Here is a 15,117-nt window from a genome sequence, read left to right as displayed (position 1 = left end):
TGTGTCTGATTGCCGGACTAGGGGTCCTGTGTGGATCTGCATGTTGGGGAGTTGTTAGCGAACGGGGTTATCTCCAGTCTGAAGAGAAGCCTGAGAATAGATGGAGAAAGGAATGGGCAGGGGCGAACCCTGAACAACCCGGCGTTAAATAGGTGCAGACAAGGGGCACCTGGGTGGCTCTGTTGGTTAAATGGCCAACTTCGGCTCAGGTCATGATCTCGAGGTTCGTGAGTTCAAGCCCCACATCGGGCTCTGTGCCGACAGCTCACAGCCTAGAGCCTGCTTCGGATTCTGTGTCTGCCTTTCTCTGCCCCTCCCCTCGCTCTATCTCTGTCTCTCTCTTTCAAAAATAAGTAAACCTTTAAAAAAAAAATAGGTGCAGACAAGAAACCAACAGTCATATTGAGAATCCTCACAATCTTTTTAGAATTCTATTACATAAAGTCTCACAAGTCACCATCAGTGACTTTTGTTTTCTTCTCATAACTGTGAGTGTGAGAGAATAAGATCTCGTTTCTAATGAGTTCAGAATACATATGGTTATGCAAATGGGAATGTAGTGTGCAGAAAATGCCCTCAAAAGATTTAGTTTTATGGTATATTACTCAGCCATAAAAAAGAATGAAATCTTGCCACCTGCAACAATTCGGATGGAGCTAGAGAGTATTATCCTAAGCAAAATAAGTCAGTCAGAAAAAAACACAAATACTATATGATTTAACTCATATGTGGAATTTAAGAAACAAAACAAATGATTGTGCGGGGGTGGGGGGAGAAGAAAACTAAGAAATAGACTCTTAACTATGGAGAACACACTTATGGTTACCAGAGGGAAGGTGGAGGGGGGCGTTAAATAAGGGATCACTTGTGATAAGCACCAGGTGTTGTATGAAGTGTTGAATCACTGTATTGTACACCTGAAACTAATATTACATGGTCTGTTGACTGGGTTTTAAATAAAAACTAAAAAGAAAAAGAGAGATTTAATTTTAAAAGTGGAGAAAAGCGTAGTAACAGGATGTTAATGGAATCAAGGATTAAGGTGGAGTTAATTTTCTAGAGGAAGATGTTTTTTATAAAAGGTTGTGGAAGGGTGGTTGGGTGGCTCAGCTGGTTGAGCATCGACTCTTGATTTTGGCCCAGATCATGGTCCCAGGATCCTGGGATCAAGCCCCACATCATGCTCCATGCTGAGCAGGGGATACTGCTTGGGATCCCTCTGCCCCTTTCCCTCTCTCTGAAACAAAATAAATAAAAATTCATATTAAAAAAAAAAGGGCGGGGGCACCTGAGTGGTTCAGTTGGTTGAGTGTCCACCTTTAGCTCAGGTCATGATATCATGGTTCCTGAGTTTAAGCCCCACATCAGGCTCACTGCTGTCAGCCTGTCAGCACAGAGCCTGCTTCAGATCCTCTGTCCTCTCCTGTTGCCCCTCGCTGCTTGTGCTCTCCCAAAACTAAGGAAAAATTTTTTTAAAAATTTAAAAAAAGATTGTGGAGAAATATGGCTAAATTAGCGTGTGATCCATCATTGGCCATAATAACTTGACCAAATTGGAAACAGCATATTTCTCTTCACATGTAGTTGACACAGTTAAATGAAGTGATTTGAGGCTAGAATGTAAGTCAGATATTAAAGATTTTTATATTCTCTTTGTCACGAGAGGCAGAATGTCTGGAATCAGTGGTGGGGAAAGCTATATAGCTATTGGAAATCCCTGCTGTAAAGCATGTCAGAGAGTTTGCGTGATTTAGACACATATCACCGGGTAGTCAACGTGGAAGCCCTAGTTTCCTTTCCTATGCTTATCTTACCTACTTCCCCCAAAATGCACCCAGTGATGTGAATTTGTCTAGCACCAGAACCGAGTAATATTGCAGGGTTCCTATGTACAAACCAGTTAGTTCATTAGGAATTTCAAGGTGTTTAATTGAAGTATTACTTCAAGAGCACTGATAGAGAGGACAAAGCTAGAAAGCAGAGATGTGGGCACTGGAGGTGCAGATGAAAAGCCACAAGCCAGTGTCTTGGAGCCTTTAAATCATACATCTGCAGCAGGGGTTGGGGGCTGTCCGTCTGAGTAGCCGAGTTCCTTGTATAATGGGTCTGGTCACACATGGAGCCGTGGTCCTACACGTGCAGGACATTTCACATGAGGAGACTGCATAGAATACGATGAAGGGAGTAACATGAACAAGGCAAGCTCCATACGCAGTGTTTGTAAGTCAGGTGACACAGCGGGGAAAGCGATGCCTGCAAAAATGAGCAAAAACCATGTTTTGAGCTCCCAGCTGTGTCTAGATGTTTATTCTGGGGCAGTCAGCTTATTGTGGATAGAGGGAGTGGCTGACACATGACAGTGGGACAGAAGGATACAGGGGAAGGTTGGAAGAGCCCTAAATTGCTCCAAGTGGAGGATGTGATTTCAGAAGAGGTGACGGTCCGTCTATTATTAGGGGTGATTTAGTTGATGCAATCAGAATATGACACATCACAGAGATACTGGTGAATCCATTTGAGAATTGAGCGGCAGTTGATGTTCAGTGAGACATGTTATCAGACAGTAGCATGCTCGTGTCAGTATAAAGACAGTGGACCTCTGGGTTGACCCGTGTCCTGTTTTATAGATCCATGCTCCTGAGAAGATGGGAAATAGTAAATTGAGTCTAGAAGCAACTGTGATGGGGGATAGGGTATGCACCAAGGCGGTTATCTGAATGAAAATAGGAACTAGTTTTGACGGTGAGTGGTTGAGTCACCACCCTGGGGACCCGGAGGGACATCATCTTGGGACGCTCTCATGGGAAAGAGTTTCTACAAGAAATAAAGATTCTACCCCATCAGACACCAACTCACAGAACCATAAAGACCTGGTAAAAAAATGACTCAGCTTTTATTCATTAGTATCTTGCATCTTAGAAGAAACAAAAGACAGACCAGTTAGTAGAGCCAGGAGAGCTCCCTGGACAAATGCAATGAAACAGGTGCGGACAGGGCTCAAGAATTCATCTGAACAGATGGAGGCAGCACCCTCCGAGAGTGGGCCCGGACCCAGGGGTGCTCCAGGATCTGTGACAAAGGCAGCCGCTCCAAAGGCTGGTATCTGAGAAGCTTGGAGATCAAGTCCCGGGCCCCCAAAGGTATTGACGGAGGAAACCTGATGTCCACCTGATGAGGCCAGACAAGAAAAAAGAAAAGGATGGTTAATTTCTGTGCTCCATGTTTTCTGTTCCTTGAGTCCCTTCCAGGCACTCTTCTGGATCTTATTCGACAACCTTTATGTGCAGCCCAGACTCTGTAGCACCCCGCCCCCACGAATTCCCAGAATGTGACCATCCCACCTTGAGGATACGTCTGTACGTCTCATTATGGGAATGGCTCTCAAAGGGTGGATTCCCCACCAGCAGCTCATAGCAGAGCACTCCAATGCACCACAGATCAACCGTCTCATTATATGTTCTCCTTTCTATCATTTCTGGGGGCAAGTAGTCCAGAGTCCCACACATGGTCTTTCTCCTAGAGGACAGCAGAGAAGGGAGGCCTGTGTAGAGGCCCCACACAGGGCAGCCCTCCTTTTCTAGATTCCAGTGAGATGAGAGATGCTAGAAAGGCCTGAGCAGTCCCCTCCCAAGCCTGGAAGTCTGGGAACACCAAGTTTTAATAAGGATCGAGGTTTAGGGAAGGCAAGTTCTGGGACCCACCAATTCCATACTTTGGAATTACTTATACATTTAGCTCACAATCCAGGATGTTTTCATAATATTCTGGGCATCAATAGAGATTTGGAACAAACTGAAGGTGCATCAACAGAGACCAAGTAAAATTTCCGGAATTATGGAGCAATGATTCTTACTTACATGGAAACTTACTGGGGAAAGTTATATGTTAACAGAGATCAAAAGATAAAATATGTGGTTCAGCCATTCTTTCCATCTACAAATGCACATTAAATATATACATATGAAAAAAGACAGTGCTCAAATACAAACCCGGGGTTTTATCCCAGTCTTACACGTGCAATGGGTTAAATTGGATCATTCCTTACTAGCACCCAGGGCCCATGCCACCACCACGTGACCTACCTCAGAGATGGGGTGTGCACAGACCAGCCAAAGTCTGCAATCTTCACCTCACCCCTGAACCCCAGCAGCAGATTCTCCGGCTTGATATCCCTGTGAATCACCTTTTTCTCATGGCAGTATGTCAGAGCATCTGCTAATTCCTCCATTATCTGAGTGAGCAAAGAAAAAGCAGTCTGGAAATGAAGCCAGCCAGTTTTCCGTGTGAGATAAAATACTCCTCATACATTTTTATCATTGTAGTGGAATCTTTTTTTTTTTTTTTTTAATTTGAAAGAGCACACAAGCAGGAGAGGGGCAGAGAAAAAGGAGAGAATCCCAAGCAGGCTCTGTACTGTCAGTGCAGAGCCCGATGCAGGGCTCCAACTCACAATCGGAGAGATCATGATCTGAGCCAAAACCAAGAGTTGGACGCTTAACTGACTGAGCTATCCAGGCGCCCCTGTAGTGGAATCTTTTATGTCCTAGTTACCAACCCCATTACTTCCTTAATGGCACAATTAATTACTGGTGGGGGAGGAATTCCTCTCCCCATTTTATGTGGTCTTAAATGAGTGATGCTAAAGTGGACGGAGCCTCTCTTTTGCCCTAGCACAGCAAGGAGCTGGACCAGGGCCCATGCTGAGCCAATCAGAGGATCGCCCACAGGACTGGAGTCCTGAAGAAATGATACAAAAATAGGAGGAAAATTGGAAGATCACTTATTCTGACAGCAAGCTGACCCAGCCCTTCCTGCTGGGATAACTGAGGCTCTGATTCCCCATCTGAGGCTCTGTAGAAATCTCTTGCTTTCTATTTCTAAGCCAGTTCTACTCATAGGCTTTCAACATGCTTCTTCACATAAGGTAGTGGAGATTCTGTTGCTTACAACCAAAGAATCCAAATTCACACACACTAATTATTAATATTCTGGGTAACTAGGGTATCAAAATGTGAAGTTATAGGATGTATGTGTCACTACGTAAAAGGTAACAGAATTCAGAAATAAAAAAAAAAAAAGAAGCTGGACACTAATGACAGCCACAAGCAGTGATCCCCACCAGCCCAGAGTAAACCCACAGGCCCAAAGCCGCCAGCCCTCCCATCTCACCGTGGCTGTGTGCTGTTCATCCAACGTGTTGCTCTTTTGCAGCTCCTTGTAGAGCTCACCCCTTGGAGCATATTCCAGAATCAGGTACACCCGGCGTGCATCATGGAAGTAGTTGTATAGGCGTAGGATATTGGGGTGCCTGGAGAAAAGATGGAGGAAGGGTCAGACTCATGAGACCCAACTCCCGATGCTACTAAAAGTGATTGGTCGGACAAAGGACAAATTGCGCTGGGACCAGAATAATGGTCTGATACTGGAGTGTGTGAGGGGAAAGCAAGAGGAGGCATCAGGATTTGGGGGTCTGAAACAGGGAGGAGGTTTACACGGTGTAAGTGGAGTGAACTGCAGAAAAAATCTTCAAGGTGGACTCAAGGTGGCCTGTTGGAGGGTCATTTGGGGGGAGTGCTGGGTTCAGATGCCAGAGATGGAAGAGGAAACAGATGAAGAGGAAGAAGCTGGCGCTGGATTCTCCTGCAGCCCGTCCTTACTGTAGATGCGCCTGGATCTCAATTTCCCGGCGCAGCTGGTGCTCCAGTCCTTCCTTTTCTATCTGGGACTTGAAGATGACTTTCAGGGCCACAAGGAAATGGCTTTCCTTGAGCCGAGCCAGGTACACGTTCCCAAATTTTCCCTTGCCCAGAGGACGCCCGATTTCAAAGTCCTCAATCGTGAGGCGCCTCCTGAAAGTTAGAACAGAGCCTCAGTTTGGGGAAGAAGATGGCGGGCAGTGACGGACTCGAACCTCCTTCACCTCTCGCCTCCCGCCCCCGTGCCCCTTCCCCTTGTCAAGGGCGCAGCCAGGCTGTTTGGTTGGCCCACGAGCCAACACTTCCCACGTGCAGCTGGTCTTCATTTCTCGTCCCGCTCCGCTTCCTTCCAGAGACACTCACACGGGGGGCATGCCGAGCTCCACGAGGCCTGCTGCAGCTTCTTAGACAGACAGGCAGAGGTCAACACGCGCTTCTTGCACCCCACCCCCGCCCCAACAACTGACACCAGTCCTTCTCCACCTGTTCTCTGGTCTCGGGTCTGCTCCTCTTCTTCATCTGCGGGCTGCACGCTGCCCGACTGCATCGCAGCGTTTGAGTGGCTCCCCAGGAGACGGCACGGCGGCGACAGGACGCCTTCCCGAGCCCTTTGGAACTGTCCTCAAAAGGGGTGAGGGTAGGCAACAACCAGGCTGAGGCGCTTCGGACGCCGACGGCCCCCCACGAACCCTCACCGCAGCGCACGGAGCTGCACCTCCGAAGATCAAGGAACTCCCGGGAAGCCAGAGCTGGGGCCTTTATGTCTGCGCCCCCTCGTTGGCTGAGCCACAGTTCCTGACCGGCTCCCATTGGTTGGATCTTCTGGGCGCGCAGGCAGCGTGTCCAATAGAAAAGACAGAAATGGGAGCTTCCGCCCACGCTGAGCCAATGAGGTGGCAGGGCGCGGAGACCCGGGCGCTGCGGCGGGGCAGACTAAGGGGGGGGCCCCCGTGAGCTGGGGGATCTTGGGGGAATGGGAGGCGAAGCAAAGGGTCTCGGTGAACCAATTCCTGCGTGAGTCTCCGAGAGTGCGCGAATGCATTAATGAACTGACACCGCGTGCTTGTGAATGATGAAACACCAACCACAGGAAGCTGCGGGGGGTGGGGGTGGCTCTAAGGTCGGCACACTCCCAAGCTACGCACCAAACCGGCCCCCGCTGGGAGATCGTGTCCCGTTCAGGCCACTCCCCAGGGGTGTCCTTCGTCTTGCTTCCCGAAGTTTCTGCCTCTGCCCTGGGGTGTCCTGCAGCCCCTGCTCTCCCCACTCCACCCCACAGCCCTTGGAGCCTCCCCGAGCCTGGGACTGTAGGCCCATTCGGCGCAATGGCACAGACCGCTCGCCCTTTGCCTCCATGAGCTGTGTATTTGCTGGACTCTTGACCTTAAAAATACAATAATACATTCATTGTATTTAACATTCGGTTATTTTTAACCAGCAAAAAAAAAGAAAAAAGAAAAAAGGGCTTATCTGGAAATACAGAATTACAATATAGGGACAAGGAAGATGCAGGAAAACGCTGTTTTATGGAGAAGGAAGTTTGGGAGGGCTTGTTTTGAAGGAAAGTCCATTGGAGAAAAGCAACAGTTTAGTAAAAGACACCTTCTCATTGGTTGAGTTGCCGGGGTGGTCAATTTCTTGTAGGAAATGCAATGTATATCTTTTCTCCTTGGGGCCTATAATTGATGATTCTTTACTGTTGAGGATTCTTCTGCCGGCGTCTGCAATTGACATCCCTAGTCAGGATGTGACAGCCCCCGTCTGGCCTCCTGGCTCCATCTTACTGAAGCTTCCTTTAATTAATTTTCACAGACACTGTCTGCAGTTTGCATTTGGGAGTCTCAAATAGTAAAATCAGCCCACATGTCTGTTTGTGTGGCATATACAGGCGTTACCAAAAATTTAAATTGCATTCTTTTAGACAGGTAATGTAGCAGGATTCTTGCAGAGAGTCTGACACTGAGGCTTTTCTTTCCAGGAAGCAACTTTATTCTTGCCAGCACGGCTCAGTTGGGTTCCTATCTGAAGAATTGAGCCCTGAACAAATGCCACGTGGCATCGTTTTTAATACATTTTCTATTTCTCTGTCTCCCATATAATGATAACACACAAACATGGAGTCTGATTACGTGGTCTCATGTTACAAGGTCGAGAGGGATGTCGTCACATGTATAGCCAGGTTGCTTGAGGTTTGTTTTTTTTTTTTTTTTTTCATTCCTTATGGAGGGGACCCTACCACAGTAACAATATAAATTCTTGGAGGAATGTAATTTAGAAAGAAAAAATCTTCTCCCAACCCAGAAAACCTCCTCACAAAGATAGTAAAAACATAAATAAAAGTTTATTACTGAATAAACCTTAAACTGAATGCGATGCCGTATCACAGATAATTGCTAAGAGATGGAAAGTGAGAAAGATGCCATTTCGTAAAGCCAAGCAGACACTGGCTTTCCCAGTGTCTCCCATTACATAGCTTCATCACAAACAATAATTAGTCCTCACATAAGAAAACATAACAGCACCATTTGTTACACAGAGTCATCCTAAATCTACCTGGTAATTGGGGTGGCTGTCTGCTCCTACATTGGCTTTCCATAAAGGAAAACAAACGTCTCATTTCTTGAGGATAGAAAGCGGTGTTAACCTTAAAAATAAGTCACTTATTTTACCCACAAAAAAAAGTGTCATTTGGAAATAGCACAGAATTGCCACAGAGACACGCAAACTACAATAAAGCCACAGGCAAATCCAACAAACAAAAGTTATTTTATGGAGGAGGAGGGAGTTGGCAGGGTCGTTTTGAACAAATTCCATTGGAGGACAGCAACAGTTCAAGATGATGGAAGTCTCTCATTGGTTGAGTTGCAGGGATGGTTGATTTCTTGCAGGAGATGCAGGGTCCATCTTTTCCAGTTGGGGCCTGGAATTCACGATTCTTCCTGTGATTGCCTTGGAGTGGTTTCCTGAGAGTTCTGCCTTCTGGCCTCCCAACTCTGTTGTAAATTAACGAGGCTTCCTTCGTGAATCTTCCCTTTTGCAACTTGGAGCCAGATGCCCACCAGAGAGGCTGTCTTCCCAGAGAAGCTGAGTGATAGAGATAACATCTCCCTTGATTTCTGCATTTCAAAGAGATGGCTCCAGAGTCTTTTAAGACATTCCTGGGGGGGGGGGGGGGTCGGAGCGCACCGGGGGCCTGAGGAGAAGGCTAGTGGAGCTAGAACTGTGTGGCAGGGGTTCAAGCAGGACCAGGGGAGTTAGATAAATGGAGATAAATTGCGTAGAACCCTGTCAGCCTTTGTAAGGAGGCTGTAATTGGCTCCAGCACGTGTTCTAAAATGTACCTGGGATTTGTTTCCTCAGGTGTGGTAAGGCAGCAGATCTGGAAGGGACTGTCACAATGGAAGAAGTTTATGCTCACATCCCTAGCAAATGGGAATTATGGCATGTTACCCATGGGAGACTCTGCGCCGTGTGGATGGAGGTCTCGGTTCTCGGACTCCCCACAGAAGGTTTACGTGAGGACCGGCTCTCGGGGAAAGGCAGCCAGAAGGAAGGTAGCAAAGCACAAAGCCCGTTAAGGACAGGCCGTTCTCAAGGTGGGAAAGCGAGGCACTGCCCTGAAGCTACAGGGCTCTTTTCTCTTCATGGGTCATAGACGGGGTGGTCTCTCATAGAGGCTCCTTCCAGTCACTGGTCGGGAGGGGAGTCTCTGATCAAGCCCACCGTGTTCCTACCGGAACCATCTTGGCAGCCTTCCCATGGGGGAGGGGGCAACGCTGCAGCGCACAGGCATGACCTTGGGCACGGATGGCCCTGCGGCACAAGCGGGAGCCTGTGTGTTCCGCACCGGGGCTCCTGGTCTGTCAGCCCTGGCGTGTTGGAAGGCGGTCAGCATGTGTGACCCCAGGCTTCTAATGTGTAACCTACTTATCAGCACCCTAGCCTCCAGCTCCGAACTGCCTGTTCTACCAGACGTACCCGGCGGAGCGGAGGAGCCGGGGAAGCACCAGGGTGGGTCGGAGCCAGCAGTGATGGAGAAAGCACCGCCCACCACATGTGTCGTGTCTTCGGCAGGAAAAGGCAAGGCGGAACAGGTAGACAGTTTAGGATTGACTGGTTTGAATAATATGGTAGGGCTTTGGAGCATTAAGTGTCACTCCCTTCTAATACGGGGCCCTAGAGCTTTAAGGAGACAGACAGGTGGGTCATTTGCATGTGAAAAGCGAGGTCCCCGGGAAGTTGTTAGTGGTCTCTAATAACTGGCTGGTCCTGGGAGGGGCAGAATCTCCCCAGTCAGCAAGACTCCAAATGCCAGAACACAGAAAATTAAAAATATATAGTTAGTAAACTGTGAAATAGATGACCACCTGGGGAGGTTTTCAGGTGAATGGTAATATAATCTGATTTGTGAATTAAAAGGATCAATCTGAGTAGTGTGTGGAAATCAGACTATAGGAGGGACAAGACAGAAGATCTATTCGACTGTTTTTCCGGACTTAAAACGAAGTTAGTGACAGAGGGAAGTGGTTTATCACAAAGTACAAACAGCTGATCAGAAGGGATAGTAATCAAATTAGTACAAAAATATGAACATGAATATAATGGTTTCACAATATGAGTTGTTATTTTAATCAACCCATAACCCACTCTGCCTCATTTAAATGGTAACCAGATTTTTTTTTTTTTTTTTTTTTGAGAGGTAGACAGAGACAGAGAGAGAGAGGAAGACACAGGATCTGACGCAGGTTCCAGGCTCTAAGCTGTCAGCACAGAGTCTGAGGCGGGGCCCGAAACCACGAACTGTGAAATAATGACCTGAGCCAAAGTGGGACGCTTAACTGAGCCACCCAGGCGCCCCTTAAGAGGTTAGCACATTTCTGATGACACTACCGTTTTCCTGTCACAGAAATACTTCACTACATAGAGATGCTCAGGCTGATAGCACCGTTTTGGTCACAGAGCCTAGGCCAGGGGCCAGCAGGGCGGACTGAGCAGAAATGCGCCAACTGAACAGGCTTTGGCTGCTCAAGTGCTACACATCCCAAAGGACCGGCCCCTGCCCAGCTCTGGGAAGACAATCTAAGTGCTTGACATCTGGCCTGGGAAGTGATCTTACGCCTGAATCTGCAGGCCCCGCTCGCTGCATCCGTTTGACCAGATGATGGACGCGGACGGTGCGACTCACGGGGAATGGTGGCTTTTGTAGGCCTGAGGCTCTGGGACACACTGTATCTCTGCCTTCTGCAGACCCCCGGAGTACCCACGGTCAGTCGCGAAGGTGCGGCGTGCCTCAGTAAGAAACCCCGGCATTAAAGCTTCGGTGAGCTTCCCTCATTGGCGATGCCTGAACATACTGTCACCTTTGCCGAAAGAATTAAGCCTTGTGAGACTGTGCCGGGACGGGACACCTGAACGCTGGTGCTCAGTCTCCCTGGACCTTACCCTTTAGTGACCTTGGCCTGTGTCCCGCGCTGTCACAGGCAGGAACCGTGTTACAGCTGTTCTGAGTGAAGCACATCCTCCTAGCACACCATCAAGCCTGAAGGTGGCTCTGGGGAGCAGAGAACAGTATGGACCCGTGCCATGATCTAGAAGCACGTTCCGGTCAAGGCTCGCCGAGGAAATGCTATTTGAGATGAGAGGTGAGGGATAAGCGTGCCCTCGCTGGGCAAAGTGGGGAGGAAGAGCCCATGGCAGGCAGAGGAGTGAAGGGAGGCAGGGAGTGAAAAGAGGCCAGCGTCGTGCAAGAGGTAGGAAATGAGGCCCGTCCCCCACCAGGGAAGGCCCCGTGGATCGGCCACGTGAAGGATTCGGGGTTTACCCCAGGAGTGGAGGGGAGTCGTGGAACGTTTTAGGGGGAGGGGGCGGGTGAGCGGCCCGTGACCAAATCGGAGCCGGATCTCTGGCGTCAGTGTGGACAACGGATCGCCGAGGACACAGGTGGACCCAGCTGGAAAAGCAGGAGCCGAGGTGTCAGGTGACGTCTGCAGGCAGCAGGCAGCAGGCAGCGGATCGCAGAGCCACGAGCTCCCGGGCGGGAAAACTTCACAGCGCAGACACGCGCTTGACACACAGATACCAGAAACGGAAGCGGAATAAATAGGGACTCGAAACTAGTCACCCAGCGCTAAGAGCGAGGTCAGGAGGCACAGCAGGCAGTCCTACTAGAGGGCCCAGGCTCTGGACTCCGCTCCAAGAGGACAAAACGACTCGCCCGTCTACAGTCTAGCGCAGACCCTTCAGTTGCGACACGTGTAACCTACCTGTGAGCAAGCAGGTCGTTAGCCCTCACAACTCAAGGGTGACATCGTGGAGCGTTCCAGAGGCACCCCCGCCCCGCATCCCACAGCGGAGACAGGAAAGGCCGCCTGTGAGAACAGAGGGAGCCGCACACGCCCCCGAGGCCAGCTTCCCAAGGTCTCCAGCATCACGCCTGTAGGGCGCCCTCCCAGCTGGAGCCCGAGGCTCCCACCGCCTCCCACTCACACGGACACATACGTCACCTTGACGAAGCCACTAATTTCAAGTTAAGTGCACTGAATGATGCGCTTAGTTTTCTGTTTGTTGAAACCAGAGGTATGAACAGCAGGAATAAAGAGATTAAAAACTGTTGCTGTGTACTGCAGAAACACACCATGTCAATCTGGCCCTCACATTTTTATAGATAAAGTTAAGTAAGTGGTACATTTGCAACTCAGACCACTGGAAGGCATATATCCTGACACACACGTATAGGTAATACACGTACCTCTATTAGGCATATACATACATGTGGAGAGAGTCCTAAGTGATGTGTACATGTACGCATACACACACACAAAACACCAGTGTTTGGAAGAAGCAAAGTCCTTTCTCACCAGCATCTCTGAACCTGGTCATCACTAAATTAAATCCTGGCTAGTTTCTTATTTTTTTTTAACGTTTATTCATTTTTGAGAGGCAGAGACAGAGCACGAGCAGGGGAGGGGCAGAGAGAGAGGGACACAGAATCCGAAGCAGGCTCCAGGCTCCGAGCTGTCAGCACAGAGCCTGATGCGGGGCTCGAACCCACGAACCGTAAGATCATGACCTGAGCCGAAGTCGGATGCTTAACCAACTGAGCCACCCAGGCGCTCCAAATCCTGGCTAGTTTCTAAGTTCTACTGTGACTTGGTGATTTTTTTTGGTTACAGTGGTTCTGCTTATATAAGCCTTCAAAGTTGTGACTCTTGAAGTAACTGTATTTGCTTTATGTAGAGAAATTTAACCAGCATTTTAGTACCTTTCAGTCACTGTAAGGAAGTTACACAGCAGGCCTGGGAACTCCCATCCTTTGAGCTTGCAGGGTTTGCCCTTGGCCGGGGTTTGTGACCTCGGATGATGGCACGTTTCCCACCACTTCCAGGAACGAATGGCTCAGAGTGCCTAAGTTTCTTGTGTAAACAATGTGGCTCACACTGAACCTGCTATCCTTCTGGAAATCTAGAACTTGGTGTGTGCTTTTGCACATACATATTCTCTCTCCAAAAGACCCAGGGTCTCTGATGAACTTCCCTAGAATTGTTTAAAATGTGTTTATTTACTTATTTTGAGAGAGCGAGCAAGTGGGGGTAGGACAGAGAGAGGGAGAGAATCCCAAGCAGTTTGTGCTGTCAGTGCAGAGCCCAGTGTGGGGCTTGAACTCAGGAATCGGGAAATCATGACCTGACCGAAATCAAGGGTTGGACGCTTAACCAACGGAGCCACCCAGGCGTCCCCTAGTAAACTTTTAAAATCATGGTCTTAACTCCTTAACGGAGCTTAAGTTAAATGTGTCCCGTGTGCGTTCCCAGAAACAGGACTCTTGAAGCTTGTCTCTGATGGCCTCTGGCTTTCTCCATTCCTGGTGCCTCTCCTCGACTGCGTTCCCTGTGATCAATCACAGCCTGCCCCCGAGTATGACAAAATGTGGAGTCCTGTGAGTCTTGCTAGCAAAACACTGAAACAGGATGGTCCTGACGCCCTTAACCATCTGGCCATACAGGCCTGTGCAGATTCTCTTCAAGAGCCACATGCCACACACTGTGTCCCTCCGCATAAACAGCTCTGTGTGAGCACTCTGAGAGGGACCCGAACTAGAAGACACACATATACTGAGGATCTGTAAGGGGGAGAGAAAGGAGAAATGAACAAAATGGCTGCAAGGTGTCTGACGTGGGTAAGAAGGCAGACGACAGTGACCTTCAGGGAGATGTGGGGCACCTCACACACACAACCCCAAACCCCAACCCCTGCCTTAGCCATTGTCTACCTCTGCGCCACCTCAAACCCCTCGTCTGTACTCTCCGTACAGTTGCAACAGATTATACAGCCGTTAAAAAGTGAGTGTGGTTTGTCTCCTGTACTGTCACATGAGAAGGTAACTTGCAGACAAACGGTAATGGCCCGCTCTATGGCACAGTGGTGCACAGACCGGCCTATGGGAGGTGGCGAGGTGCTCAGGGCATGGCTTCTGCAGCCAGCCCACCTGGCTCCAATCCCCAGTCCCGCACTTCCTGATCAACTGTGAAGCCTTGGGCAGATGTTTTAACCCTTCTGTGCCTCAGTTTTCTGATCTGTAAAATGGGGAGAACGTCACCTACCACGGACCTGTTGCAAAGGCTAAGAGTTGCTGTGTGTCAAACACTGCAAACGATGACTGATACACGGGAACACACCATGTCTGCTTGCCGTCAGGATCATTATGGGTGCATCCTCGTGGTAACGGTCATGGCCGCATGACACATGCACACAGGCTTAGTAGGTAGGAATACCGACAAGGTGTGGAACGATGACCAGAGAGAAACATTCAACCTGGAGACAAGGACGTGGGGGAACTCTGTGATCACTGAGAGTAAAATGCCTCGGGGGCGGGGGGTTAACTCACTCAGGGATCCCCTCACAAGTGAGAAAGCAATGGCGACGCACGGATCCTGAGAAGCACAACTGTTTAATAGACGGAAGAAGACAAAGGGCCTCTGAAGAAGGGCAGGAAGTCACAGAAACCAGGAAAGTGCCTTCAAGTCAAAGAGGTGGGCAGCAGTAAAAGGCCCAATAACAGACTGGGGGCGGGGGAAGCGTGGGAGCACAAGAGGGAACTCTGTGAGACTTGCTTTAGTCAGGTGCCAGTGGTGGAGGCCAGACACCGGACAGAACTGTTGCACAGGGTGTGTCTGGGAGAGAGAAGGGCAGAACTCACCAGGCACGTGGGGCAGGAAGTGTGTGTGTCGGGGGGTGAGACTAGAGACTGGAACACAGGCATGGATTAAGAGGATAGAAAGGGATTAAGAGGGAGAAGTTAAAGACCAAGCGGTGAGGGTCTAAATTCGAACAGGTCCTAGACAAGCTGGGGATTGGGGGATGTGTCCAACCACGAAGAGCAAGAGTGACCCCTGGAGAGGAGGGACCCCTTCTCCTCTGGGGC

General features: G+C 49.2%; 1 protein-coding gene across 2 annotated transcripts; it reads right to left on the bottom strand.

Annotated features, from left to right (window-relative positions):
* Window positions 1-2,874: 2,874 nt before the first annotated feature.
* On the bottom strand, window positions 2,875-6,504 carry AURKC (aurora kinase C). 2 transcript variants are annotated; one of them, XM_027037511.2, is made up of 7 exons: window positions 6,180-6,504; window positions 6,060-6,099; window positions 5,658-5,849; window positions 5,170-5,308; window positions 4,083-4,231; window positions 3,342-3,516; window positions 2,875-3,168 (listed from the first exon to the last, which is right to left on the bottom strand). In XM_027037511.2, exons 1-7 carry the CDS (start codon window positions 6,241-6,243, stop codon window positions 2,998-3,000), a joined length of 930 nt encoding a protein of 309 aa, XP_026893312.1. In that variant the 5' UTR covers window positions 6,244-6,504; the 3' UTR covers window positions 2,875-2,997. The 2 variants fall into 2 exon arrangements, with proteins under 2 accessions (XP_026893312.1, XP_014939556.1); XM_015084070.3 differs by having other exon boundaries at window positions 6,060-6,096; window positions 6,180-6,503.
* Window positions 6,505-15,117: the final 8,613 nt, after the last annotated feature.

This window comes from Acinonyx jubatus, chromosome E2, assembly GCF_027475565.1.
Source record: "Acinonyx jubatus isolate Ajub_Pintada_27869175 chromosome E2, VMU_Ajub_asm_v1.0, whole genome shotgun sequence".
Lineage (NCBI taxonomy): Eukaryota > Metazoa > Chordata > Mammalia > Carnivora > Felidae > Acinonyx > Acinonyx jubatus.
This window is presented reverse-complemented; position numbering and strand designations above follow the sequence as displayed.

Bases quoted from the DNA above. Each gene is read 5' to 3' on its own strand.
- AURKC (XM_027037511.2), bottom strand. From the start codon at position 6,243: ATGCAGTCGGGCAGCGTGCAGCCCGCAGATGAAGAAGAGGAGCAGACC. The intron at 6,100-6,179 runs GTGGAGAAGGAC...TGTCTGTCTAAG, and splicing joins GACCCGAGACCAGAGAACAG to AAGCTGCAGCAGGCCTCGTG. The intron at 3,169-3,341 runs GTGGGATGGTCA...TGGCCTCATCAG, and splicing joins CGTACAGACGTATCCTCAAG to GTGGACATCAGGTTTCCTCC.